The 21458-nt window shown below is 34.8% G+C and overlaps 1 protein-coding gene across 1 annotated transcript in view; it reads right to left on the bottom strand.

Moving 5' to 3' along the window:
• LOC148948529 (fibrillin-1-like) overlaps nucleotides 1-21458 on the bottom strand; it is a 200967-nt gene that overhangs the window by 74335 nt on the left and 105174 nt on the right. The window contains exons 17-21 of the mRNA XM_089094443.1: nucleotides 18757-19176; nucleotides 16871-17095; nucleotides 9556-9681; nucleotides 5591-5716; nucleotides 1242-1367 (exon numbers count right to left, since the gene is read on the bottom strand). Coding sequence (XP_088950569.1) covers nucleotides 1242-1367; nucleotides 5591-5716; nucleotides 9556-9681; nucleotides 16871-17095; nucleotides 18757-19176 — 1023 coding nt within the window. The remainder of the gene's footprint in view (nucleotides 1-1241; nucleotides 1368-5590; nucleotides 5717-9555; nucleotides 9682-16870; nucleotides 17096-18756; nucleotides 19177-21458) is intronic.

The following is a 21458-nucleotide window of genomic DNA, read 5'->3' as shown; positions in this document are numbered from 1 at the left end:
TTCAAAGCAAATTTTTCACCAGACCTTAGAGACGATATACTGAGATTTAACTTGCCTTTAAGATATCCGTATTTAAGATAACATTTTCCAATATGGCCCTACAAAATTATTCAAGATTTGCGCAGCTCAAGCGTTAGGTGCTAAGCGAAAATTTTAAATTAAATTTACACTGCAGTCTGCAGTCTAATTAATTGGCTTGAAAAATACTCTAACAAAGATATCGTTACGAACCTAATAACCGCTTGAAAACGCTATGAATGCCTCGTAAAACTATCTTTACCACTATATTCAGTCGGATATCAAAAGGACGTATCTTCATAGTGGTAAAATTCAGAAGAGCAAAAAAAAACCTAACAACTTTTTTGTTTCCCCTCTGACATCCGCAGAACAAAAACGGATTGATTTTACAAAACGATCAGTTTTTGTTTTACGATTATTGGAGGGGAAATAAAAAGTTGTGAGGAATTGTTTTTTGATGGTTTGAAAATTAACAATTATGGATAAACGTCCTTTTGATACCCAACTGACGATGTACGAACAGTAAGTCTTATATCGTCATTTTCCAAAGATTCTTCGAAAATGACGCAGATTAAAGCAGTCGTAAAAGGATATCCCTCTGCGCGTCACAGCAATAATTTCCCATAAGCCCGTCGTAATGCGCTAAACATTTGTCATTGGGCGTGCGCGAAGAGGCGGAGTCATGAAGAGAGGTCTAGACTGATATGTGTTAAAAATATTTAATGGAGAGTATTGGACTTTTCGCCACTGTTCATATAGATATCTATACTGTGATCTTTACTAGCCTTATAAGTTCCACTTATCACCTTCTTTCGCTAAGCTCAACCGATTCCCAGCCTTTTTCCTGTCTTCAACTAGGTGACTATCAAATTCAGCCTAGTATATTGGTTTTGCCGATTACTGAACTTTTGCCGATTACGAAAATATTACGCTTTTTAGGATGGCACTGTTTTTTTTCTTTTTTTTTTTTTTTTAATTAGGAAAAGCAATGGAGATATTCATGTTTATAATATATTGTGTTCTCAAAGCACTGTACATTCATGATAAACACTGATATGTTCGTTCTTTTGCTCACTCTCTATAAATGATATTAATCTCTTAGAATAAAAATGGTTGCGATGTATACATTTACATAATGTTATGGCATAGAACGGTTTTCGTATATTTATATATCTCATAAGAAATATAGGTATTTATGGAAAACTATAATAGAGTAAGAATACCTTCACAATGAGATTTGAGTCCAGTTTGTTGGTAACCATCATTGCAGACACATTGATAAGTACCCATCATATTTTCACAAACACCATTTGAGCATATTCCGCTGGTTCGCGAGCATTCATCAATATCTGCAAGGAGAATTTAGTTTTTAGATACAGCTACAATTGTACTAAGGTCTCCCATTTTTCTTTTCTTTTTTTTAATCCGGCTTCCTCTCAATCAGTGGGTACTGACGTCCTGACTTTCCGAAATTAACAACTACATTTATGTAGTTATTTATCTCCCGTAAAACATCATAATTTTGAAATTTATTTATAAATAGTCGAGTAAAACTCAAAACGAGCAAAAATTAACATGAGTAGGGCTGATAACCCCCAGGCTTTCTCAAGACCAGAACATAATTTCCGCTTTACTGAAAAAAATGCATTTTAAATAAATAAAAATTATTAAAACTTTAAGGAATAAATATTAGTATATGTAAATTAAACTAACAATCCCTCGGTCATTTTTTTTTTTTTTTTTTTTGCAGTACAGTGCAAATTATTTTCTGCTCTGTAGAAGGTAAGGGGGTTATCAGCCCTACTCATGTTGATTTTTGCTTGTTTTAAGTTCCATTTATTTATTGATAGCGATTTGTGGTAGTTTTACCCTTGAAATATTACTTGACTTTATTTCTGCTCCTTTTTGGCTTAATGGAGCTCTTTACTTTTCTTTGAAAAACTTGTTTTGTGGAAAAACTTGTTTAAATTAATTACGAAAAAAGTCAACAAAATACGTAAGGTATCTTAAAATTTAGCGGCACAAATCTGCGGTAAGAAATTGAATTTGGCCAAACATAGGACACATTTAGCTCGAGCCAGTTTTCAAGAATAACTATGAAGTATTCAAAAATAATTTATAAATCGATGCTGGATAATTCAATAGCTGGATAATTCTATAGATATAATCTTTTAGAAAATTAGGTATTTAATCATTGAATAGGGGAAAAACATTAATATTGCCTTAATAATATCAAAATAAAACTTAACAGAATAGATCTTAAATTAAGTGGAGTCACTTAATTAATAATATGCTTCACTTCACGTTCAGGGTCTGCTTCACTTCGTGGCTCTTTGTCCTGAGTTACAGGATTTGAGAAAAGAATTATTTTCTAGTAGCTTGGGGTCAAATGAGTGGTTGTCCCAGTAATAGGATCGAAATATTATAGGACAATAAAAAAGATTGCAAAATATATTAAATCAGGAATGATCCATAGAGTGATTTTTGAATAGATTTTTATCTTTCCTTTTAGCAGCCATGACTCATGTGGGTTTAAAGCATTCAGTGTCTATTTATCATGTGTGCGACATTTTGTGCAACTATGTGAGTTAGTTTTATGGTATTATGGGCTTTATTATGTTTGTTTTTGTTCAGCAATTTTATGTTTCTTCATTGTTATTGTTATGAACTATGTTTTTTCATATTTGTTATTATCATGTGCTATTATTTTGTGTCAATCTTTTTCTTGCCATGGCCCAAAGTGACTTTTGTTTCAGTAAATATCTATCTATTCATCTATAATCTTATAGATGAAAATATCTATCTATCCATCTGTAGGCGAAATATCTTATAAATATAGTCTTATATATATCGTTGCAATAAATATCTATCTATCCATCTGTAGGCCTATAGTCTTATTTATTAACAATAAACAAAAGACTGTCCTATTCATATTTTTTGGCGTGCATATTAGATATAATGTTTTACTTTAATTAACAAAATTCTTTGTTCCAATCAGTCTTAACACAATATTATTTAGTCTGTTTGTCTCATACACACGCCAAAATTTAATTCCCTGTAACAAAGAAAATTCTTTTCAAAAACAGAACTGATTTGTTTTTATAATAAAGGTCTATGTTGCTCATGCAAAGAAGCGATCACACCTGACAGAAACACTTTTTAGCTATGGCGACCAGGGTTGCCACCCTGAGCTCGAAGAATTTACTAAATCGGAGAGGAAAAATTTACTAGATCGCATCTGTTTTTACTAAATGCTCAAAAAAATTTTTGCGCACCATCAAGCATCGATTTTTACTATAGGAGGATAATCAATACGATTTTCACAATCTTTTTTCCTTTTTTTTTTTTTTTCTTTTTTTTTTCTTTTTTTTTCTTTTTTTTCTCTTTTCCTCTTTTCTTTCGTTTTCATAGTAAAATTGAAAATTGAAAATTCCGGAAACCTACAAATTCAAAAATCCTTTTTTTTGGATTATCTGGATGTACTACTGGATAGGCTTCATATTCCAGATGCGGTGTTTGCAAGACGTCAAACAATAGTCTGGAATCTTGGATTCTGGAAATTCTGCTGTTGAAGCCCAGCTTTAAATTTATCAATGTTCTTCAGGTCATAAAATTTAGATATATTGAAAAAGTAAAAAACAATCAACGAAGACAAACAGCTACAACTCATCACGAAGCAATTCAGGCGATGAAGTGCTAAGAATCTGAGGTGTGTTTGAAAGTGACGGCTTTTGAAATTTGTCCCCCAGTTTCTGTTTTTAGGCTTGAAATCTAAAGCTTTCAGTTTTATACTTTTAGGAGGAAATTTGCCAATTTTAAAACACTAATTGGGCTGGTCTTTAAATTCAGGATTAGCTGCTTACAAAGATATCTGGCAGATTTTAAAGCCATTAATTTATGATTTTTTTTAACTGATTTTTTTCTGGATTCTTGTTCGTATACTATATAATAAAAAACAAATTTAATCTTTGTCACTTAAAAATGGAAACGACGTAATCGGCTCCCGGTTTATTTGTGAACTTATGTAAGTGAAAAAGTACACCTAAAATTGGACTTAGGTTACCAAGAAAAAGAAAAATTATATAGTATACGATAAGCTAATTAGTTTAAAAAATACCATTTTGTCAATAGTCTTCAGCTCGGGTAAATCATACATATTTAATAGTAAAAAGAAAAACATGTAGTCATAATTAAAAAAGTCGCACTTAAAAGGCTTTACTCGTCCTCGTCCTCATCCAAATTTAAAGCATCGTCTAGTGTCGAATTCTGACTCAAGGGATCCACCTGTTTCCATTTCTTGGTAGCCCGAGTCAAATCTCTGGGGATCACTCTGTCATGGACTCCACTTGACGACCTGAGGACAAGTTGCTTTGTTTTCATAAGGGCCGAAACAGTCGAGATATTTAGCTTATTCCGATTTTTGGTTTTTATGACGGACAAAATCGAGAACTGTCTCTCTGCTCCAGCGCTTGAATGGGGCAAGCTGCAGAGAGTCAGAAAGAACTTTGGCAAGTATGGAAGCAGTTCATTTCCAGCAGCGTCTTTAAAAAGGGACCAAGCTTTCCAAAATTGCACGGATTTTCGAGGTCCAACTGGTAAACGTGACGGAGAATAGTTTTCTTCCGTTTAGTTGACGCAAACTCAAGTTTGCGTTAGTTAAAATTGCTCATAACGCAAGTTTATCGGATCCACCTATTTTGCCCCCCCCCCCTAATTTTTTTTTCGGATCAACCTATTTTGCCCCCCCCCCCCTAAAAAAAACCTGGATCCACCCCTGTGCAGACTGAAACCATACGTCATCTCATTCAGAAGAGAAGAAGCACTCAAGTTCAGGGCATTCATCTAACAGTGGTCAACAGCCATTTTAGTAAGAGACTCAAATATAAACAATGGGACAATTATTTAATATCTGACAACAATAAATGTTTATTAATGTATCAAACCTATATCATAGATTTAGACTTTAACTCAATTATGAGTGCCCCGCCCGCAATTTCCCAAACCCAAAGATATTACTATTTACGTTAGTTCGACCCCAGGATGAAAGGATGATAAACTTTCTATCTACAAGTAAAATGAATCATTTTATGCAATTCTGAAAAAAAAGATAACTTATTCAGAATGAGGAGATTCACCAAATCACCTTGGGTGGTTTTTGTTTTGGGTGGCTTTTCCGATAGATTCCCAATCATCACAAATCCAAGTGTCCATTACTGTTTCATTTTTAGTTGGTAAGATTTGATACAGAGAAAGATGATTTTGTCGACCCTTAGTCGCCGGAAGTGAAGTGTCTGTTTATGAAAATAGGTGACTGCTTGTCTGTCTCTTAAGAGACAGGCAAGCAAAACTTGTAAATTGGCATAAATTTAAGATAATTTTTTCCCCTGAATTCATTGAAAATAAAAAAAAAGTTTCGTTCAATTTAAATCATGACTTTTTACTAGTTTTTACTAAATTTTAGGCAATTTACTAGATCCTCTAAATTTACTAGATTTTTTTTTTACTAGATCTAGTAAAATCCTACTGACGGTGGCAACCCTGATGGCGACACGCACATAACAAAAACACGAACCTTTGCAAGATCTTTTATTCGGCGCAAGTTCGTGTCCTGGTGGGCATTCACATTTAAATGAGCCGGGCGTGTTAATGCATCTTCCACCTCTACAAAGGCCAGGGATACGTGCACATTCGTCGATGTCTGAAAAATAAAATGAAGTTCAACAATTGCCGGAGAAGAATACAGATGTAAAAGTATTCAAAACTAGTTTACAAGGGTTGCATCGTATCTAAAGTACAACCAGAAAAACTAAATTAAATTAAAAATGGTTTAAATTGGATGGTTTCTTAATGCTTTAAGCTAATCAAGCTATAATTAGTAGGTTATTTAATATTAAAAATAATAGCATTCAGTTTAATTTTTTAGGAAACAAATATTTAATACAAAAGGAGTCGTTAAATATATTATTTCGAAACTCAGAAGCAGAGACAAACATTGCAAAAAAGGAGTTCTTAAATGTCAAACTTTTTTAACGTAAATCTACCATATTGAAATTGCAAAAACCAAACCTAAAGACTAAATGCAAATAATAATATCATGGTAACAAAATATTCGCAATTCTATAAGCTGACAAGATTAAGGGAAAATATTATTAAGTTTGACTACAACAGAAGAAAAAAAAGCGAGACCAGTCAGTTTATGTCAAAAAATTTTACATTATACTAGCAAAAGAACTGGCTTTACTTCACCATTTCTTTTGCTAGCTAAAAGGGACCTTCGCTCCCTCTTTATATACGGAGATTCGGACCTTCACTAAAAGATGAAGAAATTACACCACGAGCTTTCTGACTTTATGGTGAGAAGTACAGGATTATTTTTCTAATATCTTTATTTTTACAAAGTAAGAAAGATTCCAAATGAAATTTTGGTTCAAGTGAATTCTTCTCACTTTTCAAGTTTGAAACATCGTAAAAATTTGCAAAACTCACTCACAGTACCTTCTGACTCTAAATACACTTTTTAATAGATCACTGTTGTTCCCCTTTCCAAATTTTTTTTTGTGTATTTCCTAGTCAATTTTTTCTTTCTTCGCCGGTCTTAACTACATCACTTTCTTTTTGCTGCCTACATTCTTCGATGAATACATTGAGCCTGAAGTGGTCTCTCACTCGAAAAGTGGTCCTGAAGGTTTGGCAGGACCAAGTTTTATTAGGAGAATAGTCCTAGATTGCAATTTCTTAGCTTGTGTTTACGGCATCACCGGAAAACTATTATGCTAGGTCGAATCAAGGTATACAAGTTAAGCCGCAAGAATATTTCTACCGATAAAGGGATAAGGCGGTATGATATACAAGCTATGATGATTTACACATCCTAACTTTTTAGTCGAATCTCTCACTGGGAAATTGGTTGCAGCAATTCAAAAGGCTTTATGTGAAATTTATGTGATCAAATTTTGATTAGTAGCTTATATTTTGAGACTCAGCATACCCTATCGATTGGTTCAATCCGTTTTCCGAATTTTATTTGGTTCTCAAGATACTCTAGCAGTTTCTGTATTCCAAAAAGCATTTTGGCATTTTGCCATAGAGAAGGGATGCACCATCGCAGGATATTCTGCCATATACCTGTACAATATTTTTCATTTTGTCATGAAATCAAAATAACTTTTTCAGTATCTTTGAGACACAAAGAAACATCCTTTTTTGATACTGCTGGCATTTAAACATTTTCTTTTTTTTCCATTCAAATATAGAATTTATTGCCTTAAAACATAACGCCTTCTGGATGGCTGCAACCACAATACTCAGCACAAGGCTGGTCATTTTTCACTTTTCTTCAAAATACCTATTCTTGTGCTTGATATGATTTTGACCTTCCGTTGAAAGAGAAGAAGTGTCTGACAGAAAGGTAAAAACATCGATGAGTGACTCTTAGTCAATTCTTAGACTAGCTGGAATAGAATTTTAACGTACAAAGTCTGCAAAATGATTGTCAGACACAGCCCCTGGAGAGATTCGATGACAGTCTATACGCCACACCTAGATTATAAGAACCTACCAAATGAAGTATCCTCCTTTTCTTTGGTGACATAAATAATACATGGTTAGTAGTCCAGTTAAGCTAAAGCTTAACTTCTATCTAACTTCAACAAAGAAGTCACTTTAAATGTAACTAAAACCAAAAAAAGGATTGACTAATTAAGGTACTGTCAAATTAAAGTATAGTATACGTTAAAAATGGATGAAGACCCTCCTGAGCCATTACTATCACATAGGGTGTCGAATCCACGTTTCAGTTGCTGGTTTTTTTTTACAGGGACAAGTAGCAAGCGTGTCGCTCAACCTTGCTACGGGAGGGGGAGGGGTCGAACCCCGGGTCCCGTATATCCAAGCAGATCATCAATCCACTGTGCTACAGCAAGGTTAGCACCCATTTAAGCTTGTTTAAAAAGAATGTGAACAAAATAATTTTTTACCCCAAGCAAGATACGCATTTGGGTTTAATTCTTTGAATCACCATTATTTGGCTTACAATGTTTTAATATACAATAGACTGAATTCAATCCATATTGAATTTCATTGGCTTCCAGCGAAATATAACATTAATATGTAATAGCTAATATGCGTAAACTATAGTGACTGCGCAATGAACTGAACATCAACAAAATAACACATCACCAAGGAACAAACCACCAAGAATATTTTGCAGAATGTTTTCCGCTTAACATCTAGTAGTGTAGTTAATGAGGAGAAAGAAGAATTAAATTACCCACACAAACTTGCATTATCGCAGTAGACTCGTAGTCTTCATCACAATCAGTCACAAAAGATTCATTTGTGCTTTTTTTGTGTGTATTTCAATTCTTCAAGGTTCTTGGAAACAGATTAAATCCTTCTCCCACCCTGGCGAATGCATTTTCAGAAGAAACAAGTTCGCAAACATTTATTTATTTTAAACCCGCTCGGAAATTTTTTCCGTCTGGAGAGACGAATTTTTCCGCTCTAACCAAAACAGAAACGAACAAAATATTCGCCCATGTTTTTCGAGGGGTTGCCCGTAAAAATTACGCAACAGCAAAATTCAATTATAGTCAGAACCATGGTTAAGAAATAAGGATCGCCGAAGGATGGTAAATGTGATGCAAAGCACTTTATATATTAGTTAAGCTTAGGACCTGATTAGTATACTGCATCTTTTGGGAATAGTTTAGATATTTGGATACGATTCGAGCAGAAATAATACAATATAGGGAGTTATTTGCAAGATTGTAGGTCCTGCTCTGAGAAAATTAGACGAAATACGGGTCTAAAAATGTTTATAATCCTCTCCGAAAGAGCTTGTGTTGCTAGATTCTAAATGTCCACAATATTACATAAAGAAAGCTGACGTAAGTAAGCATTCCTGGGGTAAAACTAAAGAAGACAAAATAAGTACTGTATACTTCTTGAACCGAAAATCTAATTTTTCTTGAATTTTGCTTCAGTTTACAATAGATTAACCTAGTTTATTTCTTAACCATAGTTAAGAAATAAACTAGGAGATTGAAGTGATTACTTTCTCGAGTTGCTCCTGAGAGTAGTAGGCACAAATCAATGAAAGTCATAATTTCAGTAATCGCCCAGCCACTGGCCATCCTGCCCAAAGTCTGACCACTGGACACATGAAGCGCTGAGGGTGGCAAAAGAAAAGATCTTCTCTCTCTTTCTCTGTCTAAGGTATTTACTCTGTCCATTTATAGAAAAAATGTTTTTCTATTATGTTTTGACTGTAAATATATAAAAGCAAAAAAATAAAAGCATTCGTAAAATAAATAAAAAAAAATTGCGCCTAACGGTTATTGCACCTTCGTAAAATATGATCTTAAAGCCAATCAAATAGATATTAAATGAATTAAATTTAAAACACACCAAACCGAAGAATAATTTAAATAATTGAATTAAAAATAAAGAAAAAAAAAAAAAAATGGATCCATTGTGGTACAAGAATAACTTGTCAACTTTTTGAATTGCTGCGAAGAGCTAGAAGAAGCAACTTACCCATGCAAACTTGCATCATCATAGTAGACTCGTAGCCTTCTTCACAGTCACAAACAAAAGATCCGTTTGTGTTTTGACAAGTACCATTGCCACATACACCACGCATTATGTTGCACTCGTCGATGTCTAAAACAAACAAATTGCGATTTATTTAAGTGATGCGCAAAGGTTCAACCTCTTTGAATCTCATGTTTTTACACTAAAATATCAATTAAAAAAGACCTTTTTATCACAAAACTTCGCCTTTTACCATTAAGGCAACTATTTTTTGGCAACTATATTTCTCTCCTACTTTTCTATCTTATTATTTCATGCCAGCGGGAACAGTCTTACACATGTCCCTTATTAAATTTATTTTTAGCAACAATTACCTTCCAACACATATCTATTGATATTTTCTCACTTTAATAGTCACAGGCGCGCCAGTTCACAAACATTTAGGGGGGGGGAGGCATTGCATTTTTCAGAATCCTGGGGAAATAATTTTGTTGGTTTTCGTTTTCTTACAAATGAAAATACAAAAAAAACAGTATCTTTTCTCCCCCTCCCCCCTAATCGGTGCCTCTTGAGTCAACGATTGAACAGGTGGCTGATTTCCAAATAGAAACTCATGACAGCTGTTTGGCAATATATATCTTATACTGTATATTTGACAACGTTTAACAAATTAAATTTGTACCGACCACATTAAGACATTTGAATCTCCCGAACTGAGTCTGTTCCACATCCGAAGAACCATATGTTTCGCGGATATCCTACCAAATACTTTGTCTATTTTACAAGATTTCTGTGGGTATTTATTTACATTCCTGCTTTTTGTTGTTTTATTTTTCCAGAAATTTTAAGGTTTTAATACTCGTAAATATCTGCAACAAAACCTTGTTGTTCAGGGTGCTAATCTCTTACAATAGTTCCCAGGTATCTGAGCATAACCAAAGAAAATTCAGTTTAGCAAAAATAAAGGTACCAAACTAATATTCTTTTTCAAAGTTCATAATGCCTTTCTCGTGGTTCTCAAACATCAAAACTCTCCTGTTTACGAACAATTGTGTAAGATATTATTGTGTAAGATCTATTACTTTTATATGCACAGATGTACAATGTGTTTAAAATTTAAATTTGGTTAAGCGACCACCGTAAGAAGATAAATACCCACAGTAGCGTACAAAATATTTGACATAAAGTCGGTGCTAAGAAGGGTGTCAACTAGGGGGGACATGGGGGGGCATCTCCTTTCCCCTAGATTTTGAAAATCATATTTTTAGGTAGTTTCATTGAAAACACCTTTTTTTGTATTTTCTTTAGGAAAATAGAAAAAACAACAAAATAGCCTCCCCTCTAGATCTCAAAAAATACATTTATCGACTCCTTCCCCTACATTTTTCTGACTGCATACCACTGATGCCAAGAATACGTTTTCAACGCGCTATCTTAACGTTAACGATATTTTATCTTAATGATGCCTTGGCGAAGAATATGTTTACAAACATGACAAAACTAAAAAGAAAAAAAAACGGAAAATAAACTGACACTTTACGTGTCTTATTAAAGTCACCATTTAGGTTTCTAACTGTGATTTATCATAAAAAAAAATATGCAATACGCACATTTTATTTTGATAATTGAATTTTGAATTTTCCACAGGAAAAACTTACCATTGGGGGGGGGGGGAATTCTTAGAAAAAATTTCAATTTTTTTTCAACTGAACCCAATACCTTATACCAATACCAACCAGTACCCAATACCTATACATATTTGATTTTTTTTTAGACATTTTTTTCTTCTTTAAATAAAATCCAAATCTTTCCCCCTCATTACATACACAATGGGGTCAATCCACGCCAAATCATCCAATCGTGACTGCGCGTGAAATTCCAATTTTGCTGAAAAAATTCTCAGCTGTTCTCTTCATTGATAGTGCACACAGGATTTTTTTTTTTTTTTGAAAGCTATTTTTTCGGTAAAAAATTTACAATTTTTAAAAATTCGCAAAAAACGAGGTTTTTTGAAAAAAAAAAATCCAAAAAGTTGGTATTTTTTTTCCACTTATTTATCCAATTATCTACATAGCCAGGAGAGATTGGATAGAAAAAATTGAGGCAATCCGATAACGACGGAAGAACTGACGGCCAACCGAAATTTTTGAACCCTTGTGCGAAAAAGCAGAACTTCAAAAATCTGTAAATTCTTAACGGTAAGAGCTAGGATACCATTTTTTTTTATTCTCGTCCTCTTGTCACCAGGTACAAAGTGAAGTTTTGCATTTTGTCCTATCGCTTTTAGTTTCGGAGATATTTTCATAGAATTTTGACAAATTGTGAAAATTGTCACTTTTCATCCCCAAAAAAAGCTCTGTAGGCAACGCGATCCAGGAAAACTACTTATTAGGTCCTAAACTACCAAACATGACCTACCTGAAACCGTAAAAACCTCGATGGCAAAATTCGATCCTGATTTTTAAAAGAAGATTGAAGTTTGACCGTTTTTCAAGTTTCCTGTTATCATAAAAATGCAGATTCTTCTATCGCCAATTATTACATTTTTATTTGGTTAGCGAACATATCTTTTAATATGGCCACTCGTGCTGTATCTCGTGTAACCAATCTCAAACTTTTCTAGTTTGAATTTAATTAATCAATTCAGGCACCTGGTATTCTTAGTATGTAGCATAGTTTACTAAAGTTTTTTAGCCTACCCTTCATGTGAACTTGTCCGGAAATGGCTGATTTTATGTTTCTTGAAACAAATAGACGCTTCTTCAAAACTACTTAGATCAATAAAGTTAGAAAAAAAATGAAATAATGAAAATAAAACAATTAATGGTTGCTTTCTCTGCTTTTCTTCTTGTAAGTTTTGAATGTTTCTGTAACAACGGCTACTACATCTGGCTCTAAAACAAAGTTTCTTGCGGAGCGACTACGAGACTCAGGAATAGGCAGCTTTTGTAGAAAGTTAGCAGCTGGTACTATGCACGTGTCGTCAGGCCGAGGCCAACGAAAACTTGAGCATGGTCCATTTGGGTGCATAAACTTAGCTTCAACTTCGCCACTCTCCTCATCAATGCTTACAACACACCCCACCCACCAATCAGAGCCATACACACAGGCTACGTAGTCTCCCGAGTCCAGATCGGTTAAAAGGACGTTCTCGAAATCTAACCGCAACACAATAAATTCTTCTCTTGGCAAGATAGTACCCAAATCTGATAAAACGCAAGCACTGATATTATTTTTGCCTTTGGGCCTAAAACTGTGAAATGACTGAGTTCCAGGAATAGTAATAGCTTTCTCAAAGCGGTCTTCGAGGCAACTTTCAAAGTTTTCATTAACGTTATTTGACGAAACGCAAAATACTATAATGTTGGGTAGGGACTTATCTGCCCACTCATAAAGATCGTGTGCCGTAAGTATCTGATTGTCAAATGGCCTTTGCAAGCTGGCGCGAGCTGCTAGTCTTTTCACAGTACCGCCAATCCCATCACACGCATTCTTTCCATGACACGAAGCAAAGAAATTCCACTCAGCATCTAACCCAAAGTCACTGAAATGGCAGCTCAAATTTGGAAAGTTTTTTCTGTTTTTGTACTGGGATCCTGCACCGTCGCTGAAATAATATATTTTGCAAAGGCCGGGAATCATAGCCTTAACGTGAAGCAATACGACTTTCAAAAAAGCGTGAACTGCAGCAGTGTTATGGTCCATGTGGTCGCTGATAACACACAAACTGTTGCTGAACAGGCTATCACCCCTACGCCAATATACCACAAACGGATGTAATGTTGCCTGAGAACTTTCCCAGTGAAAACCCTGAACTGCGTCTTGGACCAAAAAGGAAAAATTTTCTGCAAAGTCTAAAAGCAGGAGGACCTCATTGGAGCCGAGATTCTGCTTTAGTTGGTCTATTTAATTTTGCTGACGGACTGAAATGAAATGGTGTACTGTAAGGTTCCGGATTGACTCGACGAAATTCGGTATGAACACATCTATCGTTTCTTCTACTTGTCTAAGAACTGTTCGGTCCACATGTACCCACTCTTTATAGGTCACTGAATCAGATTCAGCTAGTTCCTCCCAGAGAAAACTCTCCAAGTCGTGTTGTTTATAAACACAGACAGTGCACTTGTGTAGCATGCACATTTCATTTCTGATAGAGCATACAACTTTGGACATCAAATCCTTGAGCAAATCCTTATATCAGCGCCTAATGATTTAAGCTTAGCATTTTGGTGGTACAGACAAACACATACCGAATGAACCCCACTTGAGCCAGCTGTAACACACCAGGGTGGCTTAAGCTCAGCAAATTTGCTGCGTCCGATTTTGAAATCCGGCTTGTCCTCATTGTCCTTCTTAAATAACTCGTAAAGTTCAGAAATATTGGCCAGCAGTAATTTCTTTTGTTTTTGTTCCCTTTTGCCATTGATTTTTACGGAGACGAAATCTTTCTTGCCTGGAAGCTGCCGGCTGTTGACGTCAGATTCATAAAAGTCCAGAACAGCCTGAACTACATGTGGCTTAAGAACATTAGGTGGCTTTTTTTAGGTCAAAAGAGGCAATATTCCTCCCTCCTTTCTGATATTCCTAGCTTTTTTGATATGATAACAGGAAACTTGAAAAACGGTCCAACTTCAATCTTCTTTTAAAAATCAGGATCGAATTTTGCCATCGAGGTTTTTACGGTTTCAGGTAGGTCACGTTTGGTAGTTTAGGACCTAATAAGTAGTTTTCCTGGATCGCGTTGCCTACAGAGCTTTTTTTGGGGATGAAAAGTGACAATTTTAACAATTTGTCAAAATTCTATGAAAATATCTCCGAAACTAAAAGCGATAGGAGAAAATGCAAAACATTCCTTTGTACCTGGTGACAAGAGGACAAGAATAAAAAAAAAAATGGTATCCTAGCTCTTACCGTTAAGAATTTACAGATTTTTGAAGTTCTGCTTTTTTGCACAAGGGTACAAAAACCTCGGTTGGCCGTCAGTTCTTCCGTCGTTATCGGATTGCCTCAATTTTTTCTATCCAATCTCTCCTGGCTTTGTAGATAATTGGTTAAATAAGTGGAAAAAAATACCAACTGTTTGGATTTTTTTTTTTTTCAAAAAAAATCTTTTTTTTCTAATTTTTAAAATTTTTAAATTTTTTCCCGAAAAAATAGCTTTCAAAAAAAAAAAAAAATCCTGTGTGCACTATCAATGAAGAGAACAGCTGAGAATTTTTTCAGCAAAATTGGAATTTCACGCGCAGTCACGATTGGATGATTTGGCGTGGATTGACCCAATGGCTTTTTATCCTTATTCCAAATATATAAAATTTATTAAGTTTACTGTTACCAAATCAAAGACTACAAAACTGAGAAAATTTACAGGATTTTCAAAAAGGGGAAAAAAAAATGAAGGAATGTTGATAAAAATCAAACCATCAGATTCAGCGGATCAGACAATCCTACTGTAGAGGTTTCAAGCTCCAATCTGCAAACATGTAAGTTTTTGTATTTTCTGTCTTAGGGAAGATAATGGATGCGTGTTTATTTGTTGTTTCTTTTTCCAAAGGGGTGATCGTACCAAACCTATGGCCCTAGAAGATCAGGCGAGGGCTCATTCAAACGGACGTTCTAGTGCCCTTTTTAAGTGACTAAAAATATTAGTAGGTAACTACATCCCTCTCCATGCCCGTTTTCCCCCAAAGTCATCCGATAAAAATTTTGATATAGCCATTTTGTTCACAATAGTTGAAAGGTCCAATACCTATGCCTCTGGGGATGACATAACCCCCTACGGTCTCTGGGGAAAGGGCTGTAAATTACGAAAATTGCCCTTTATTTACATATAGTATTTGTCATTGGGAACAGACATTTTTCGGGGAAGGGGATTTTCCAGAGGGAGAATTTTCCGTGGGGAGTGACGTTTCCGGGATAAACCTTCCAGGGGAATTTTAAACGGGGGAATATGCCAAAATTCATATCCGAACTTCACTCTTTGTATATTTTCTCTTTGGCTACTCAATTTTACATGTGGATGTTCCGGGGCAATTGTCCGGGAGACATTTTCAGCGGACTTTGAGTTGTCTGAGGGATTTTTCCTAAGCAGGAATTTTCCACTGGAGAAATTCTCCATGGTTAATTTTCCGCAGAAGAAACTTTCCATTGGGGGGGGGGGATTCTAGGAATTAATTTCCACGGAAAAGGGGGGGGGGTATGATTCGAAAAACTGTCAGAAATTAGATAAAAAAACATATTTCTTATGAAATTAGACTAAGGAGAATTTTCCAGGCAGATTCGTCTGCACGAAATTTTCTTTTTTTTTGGGGGGGGGGAATTTTCTTCGAGGATATAATTGTCCAGGGGGGGGGGGGTACACAGGAGGGACTTCTCACGGAGGAAGTTTTCGTGGGGAAAGGGGAATTTTCCATGAAAGGGGAGGCGGATTTCTTGGCATTATTTGAAAAACGATCATATATTAGACATAAAAAAACAAGTTTTTTCAATTGACAGCACGGAGCAACATTAAAACTTAAAACGAATAGAAATTGTTTCATGCATGAGGGGGCTTCCCTCTCCTCGATTCCCCGTTTACATTAAAGTTTGATTTCTTGTCCCAATTCTTTAAGAAGGACTCCTGAAACGCAATGGTTGCTTAACTAAAATATGAAGTTTTTTTTAAGTACTAAAACCTTTCGCGTAAAGAGCGAGGGATTAGGGAGTAGAAGCCACCCTCATATACAGAATTATTTCTGTTCGTTTTAAGTTTTAATGTTGCTCCTTACTTTAAGTTGAAAAAACGCGTTTTTTACTTAAGAACTAATTAAGGACAACTTTTTATGGCATGATCAACCCACGGTTTAAATTTTGGTCTTACAAAATTTCGGTTTTCTCGGAAGGGAGGAAAGCAATTTTATTTTTAGGGCATTTGGAGATCAAATCGTTTCTTGACGTTTTTTATAGCATTTTTATTTTACTCTTTTCATGCTCTGGTAAATCTTGTACTACATACTCATCCTTCATACTTAATACTAACAAGCCAAACTTCATACCCATTCCCAAGCCATACCCAAGCCATACCCATTCTCCCTTGTAACTCTTCCTCCCAAAATGACACTTACAATTCTTTAAAACATCCATTACCCAAAGCATTACCTAAGAACATTTTCTTTTTTTTTCTAAAAGAATATTCGATCTTCTTTAAAGACAGTCCAAATCCATAGAATTGCCCGTAAGCGAGTATTTGATCTATTTTCACCCCAACAGGTGAGGTTACATACCAGTGTTTATAAAGGGAGTAATTTTAGCAACAAATGTGTAAATATAATTGGAAACTTACCAATGCATTTCATTCCATCTTCATCTAGAGCATATCCTTGGTTACAGCGGCAACTAAAAGACCCAATGGAATTCTTACATCTTCCATTCTCGCACATGTTTGGAAAAGTAGTACACTCATTAATATCTTTACGGCCCGTATATCCGTGGCCCTTTGGACAAAGCTCTTCGAATGCTGGAGTTGAGGGCTTTGGACACGACTCACAGCTATGACCCCATGCCTTACCTAAAATAATGTGATCAGAATTAAGAAAGCACCGAAATGTAAGAGTATAGGGATCTGAAAGAAGAGGAGACCCCTCTGGGGTAAAAACAAATTAGCACAAGCGCAGTATTACCCAGCAACGTCGTAAAACTTCTAAAAGATCCTGAGTAAAATATGAGTCAATAGACGGAGTAGAAAATCGAATCAAGCTATGGGAGCTCTCTCAAGAACAACCTGGGGTTGCCACATCGCTTGCAGTACTGCCAGTTGCAATATTTTTCTGCCAGACCTCGTATTAACTGCAATATATCTATTCGTCTGTTTCCTTTCTTCTGCTTTTGCAATTTACAGAAATAAAAAGACTTACTTTTGCCACAAGGCAACAGAGACATTTTTTTTCATTTTAACTTTTTTTTTTAGTTGCTTTAGCTTTGGGATTTTAATCAAAGCAAGAATTTTATAAGATCAAAATTAAAATCAACTAAAGTTTGTTTTTAATTTTTCTAGTTTTGCTGGATGATGCATACTGTCAGCAGCATTCGAAGCTTTTGATTCCTACAAAAAACAAGAAGTTCTCTTTCTGCAAGGAGGAGCTCTCTGCAAGGGAGGAGCTTTCTGCAAGTAGTGATTAAAATAAAACCTAAGCGAAATAGATCGCAGGAACTAAAAAACAGTAAATAATCTAACCCACTGTAAAAAGCTCTTTGATATAAAAGAAGACAAGCTAAACACCAAAATTGCCAAAAATTAACAAAGCCTTGCTTCATCAAATCAAAAAAAATGTCAGCTAAAACATAGCTCCCTAGGTTCCCATATCAGTCCCCAAGGAAACTAAAATGTCTTCTCAGCAATTTATGTATTATAAAAAAGACTACATAAATCACTTGCCCTGCATATGACTGTATATCACGAACGATACATATTCCAGTATCACAGTAAATATATTACAACCGCTCAATGGCGAAGGTTTAAATATTGCATAAATGCACAGTCTCGAAAAATGACGAAAAATTTAACCTGCTTCACTTGGAAAACCTGAGATATATTCCAGTCACCCTTACAATAGGCAATAAAAACCATAAGCAGCTTCACTCACGAAGAAAACTCAGCCGTTGATACTTCACAGGGAATTTGTAAGGGAACAAGGATAAATTCCTTTTGAGAAAATATAGCTCGGATAAAAGAAGAAATAAAAACTCCTAAAGTCGATTCAAAATTTGACTATAATAAATGCTAAATGGATAGAATATGAATTTTTTTTTTAATAGATTCACTAATCACGACTTTTAAAAGTGCGATTTACGATTCATCATCAGATTTTATCTTTGTCCAAAGTTAGCCTTACAAGAATAACACTATTTAAACTTAACTTTTTAACCCATGATAGATAAAAAAGCCATTGCAAGTATTAAAAGGTATTTAAATGATACCACATTCGCTAGACCATAAATTTCAAGAAAAATACAGTCTTAAATTTAGACCGCAAAGAATATATATCCACTGACACAACAGAATTTCTGCAGTTACTTGTGGGAAAAGAAAATAGTTCCAAACAATTTTGTAGATGTAAGTTACTATCAAGTCAAGAGAAGACGCTGGGAAGACAAATTGTCATTACCGCAGCACTTAGCTTTACAAGAACTTTCTAAAAAAAGAAATAAATAAAAAAAATGAATACATACCAACAGTACAGCAGCAGTGAGACTTCAAATAGTGGCCGTCCATCTCTTTTATACATATACCATGTCTGAAATCCAAATAACATGGTTCTTCTCGCTGGTCAATACATTTTGTCCCAGTTTGATCCAAAGTTAACCCAGGGGGACACGTGCAAGTAAATGACCCTTCCGTGTTTAAGCAAATACCTCCACCTTTGCAAATATTTGGATTAAGGTTGCATTCATTGATGTCTGTGCAGGTCTTTCCATCAATTTTGGCAAATCCAATAGGGCAATCACACTCGGCAGGGTTGCACATTTCGCAGGGACTACCCCATGCTAGGCCAACCGAACAGCAACACTCAGATTTTAGTGCCAGTTTTGGTAGATTGTTCTCACATCTGCCATCAACAACCTTGGTCCAACACGATCCTTTTCTATTGTCTGAAACAATAAGATGTAGCTTAATATCACGAAGGTGGAAAAAAAAACAGGTAATGACAACGTTTAGACTGATTGGCTGAAAATTTTAATATTGAACAGATTATACTTAAAACAAAAATGTCTTAAAACAGGCATTTACAAAAGGAGGGGGGGGGGGCTTGTCTCTCGGTCCTCTCCCTAAATATTAAAATTTTTATAATTTTTATAAATTTTCCTATAATTAGCTTATTGTTAATTTTAGTTTTTAGTTATGTTTTAATTTAGTTTAGTTTGACACAAAAAAGAGTATAGGAAACTTATAAAAATGGAAACTGGCATTGGTGTCAAAAAGAAAAAGCATTAACGCCATTTAGCGTTTGGCTGTTTTGTTGCTTTTAAAGCCTACCCCGAACTGCTGCATACTTTTGCTCAAATAGTTTAAAATGTAGGGAAGGGTAAAGAAAAGAGAATTTTGTCACAACTAGGCCTACCAGTTTAGAATTAACTAGCCTACTTAACCTGTCAAGAGTTTTCCAAGCAAACCTAGGTTCACTTTGTGCAGACTGGATTCTGACATGAAATAGTTCTTGAAAACAAAAGTGATTAATGATTAATTAATTGATTAATTATCATTCTCAGACACAAGAAATTTATTTCTTAGAATAATCCTGAAACCGCGTCAAGATCGACAAGGATATAGCTCTTTTAATTGAACCTTTTTTAAATTAATCAAAAAAAAAATTTGCAAAAAATAGGTTTTTCAAAAAATAGTAAAGAACCCCACTAAAACAAAAACGAACAAAATAGAATCAAATAATCTAACAAGAATACAGCTACCCTGAATAAGTATCATTATATAAACCAAAACCAAAACAAACATAAATTAAAAAAATCCTAACTCAACAAGAGCAGAAATTAATCTGAGTAGGGTTCTAAACCCCATGATTTCTAAGAGCCAGAATATAATTTGTACTTTACTGAAAAAAAATCAAATGGATTTACTTAAAAAAATGCATTTTCAGTTTAATATACATATGCTAATATTTATTCCTTAAAATCTTAATTAATTTTTGATTTCTTAAAGTTATAAAAGTGAAAACATTTTTTATGAAAAAGAATTTTTTTAAGTAAATCACAAATTATATTCTGGCTGTTAGAAACCATAGGGTTTAGAACCCTACTCAGATTAATTTCTGCTCGTTTTGAGTTTGACTTAATTTAATTTCTGTTTGTTTAGGGTTTCATTTATTTATTAATAATGATTTGTGGTAGTTGTATGCTTGGTAAATTATTTGATTCTATTTTCGTTCATTTTTGGTTTAATGGAGCTCTTTACTTTTTTTTTAAAAAAACTTATTTTGTGCAAAAAGTTTTCTTGATTAATTTCTGTTCGTTTTATATTGACATAGTCTATTTCAGGGAGGGAGACTGAGCCTCTTCTGAAATTAAACAACCGGTCCTTCAATAAAAAACTTAAATAGTCCCTGTGCATAACTTACAACCTTTGCCTCTAATCTGTGGGGTTGTTTCAACCCTGAAAGCCTTGTTATATTATGTTTAGACTATTTTAAATAGAAGGGTTATCTAAAAATTTCTATTAGACGCATTTCTCAACAAAATGACATGTGTGTAAGGGCGAGAGGGTAGCTGCCGTCTGATGAATTTGACTATTAAAAAGAGCACTAGAACGTCTAATTACCAATGCAACGATCCACCTTGGAAGTTTACATGACCACACTTTCTATGAAAACCCTATATGTCCTCAGGGCAAAACTTACAACCCTTGCCCTGAGGGCTGAGGTGATTTGTTATCCTCAAAGATATAATTTCCAGGCTTTTCTGATAGGCTTCACAAATTGGCTATGTCGAAATTTTGATTGGAAGTGTTTGAGAAAATAATAGGCGTGGAGGGAGACATTTGCCCTCTGATCACTTTCGACTAATAAAAAAGGCACTAGTCCTCTCAATTTCCAATCAAGAGCCATTTGAACCTTCTACGACAAAAATTTCTATAAAATCGTTAAATGCCCAAAGGCATAACATACGACCCTTGTCCTGAGGGCTATGGGGGAGCTTTGTCATCCTCAAAGGCATAATTTCCAGACCTTTCAACTATGTTGAACAAAATGGCTATCTGAAAATTTTGATTGGATGAGTTTGGGGAAATGGTGAGCGTGAGTGGGGGATTAGTTACCCTACAATCACTTTCGACTACTAAAAAGGACACCAGCTCTCTCAATTTCAAATTGAATGAGCCCCTTTTGAAGTTTCTACGACAACCCTATCAATAAAAACCTTATATG

Source organism: Artemia sp. Qi Xiang Cuo, chromosome 9 (assembly GCF_049724085.1).
Source record: "Artemia sp. Qi Xiang Cuo chromosome 9, ASM4972408v1, whole genome shotgun sequence".
NCBI classification, from domain to species: domain Eukaryota; kingdom Metazoa; phylum Arthropoda; class Branchiopoda; order Anostraca; family Artemiidae; genus Artemia; species Artemia sp. Qi Xiang Cuo.
This window is presented reverse-complemented; position numbering and strand designations above follow the sequence as displayed.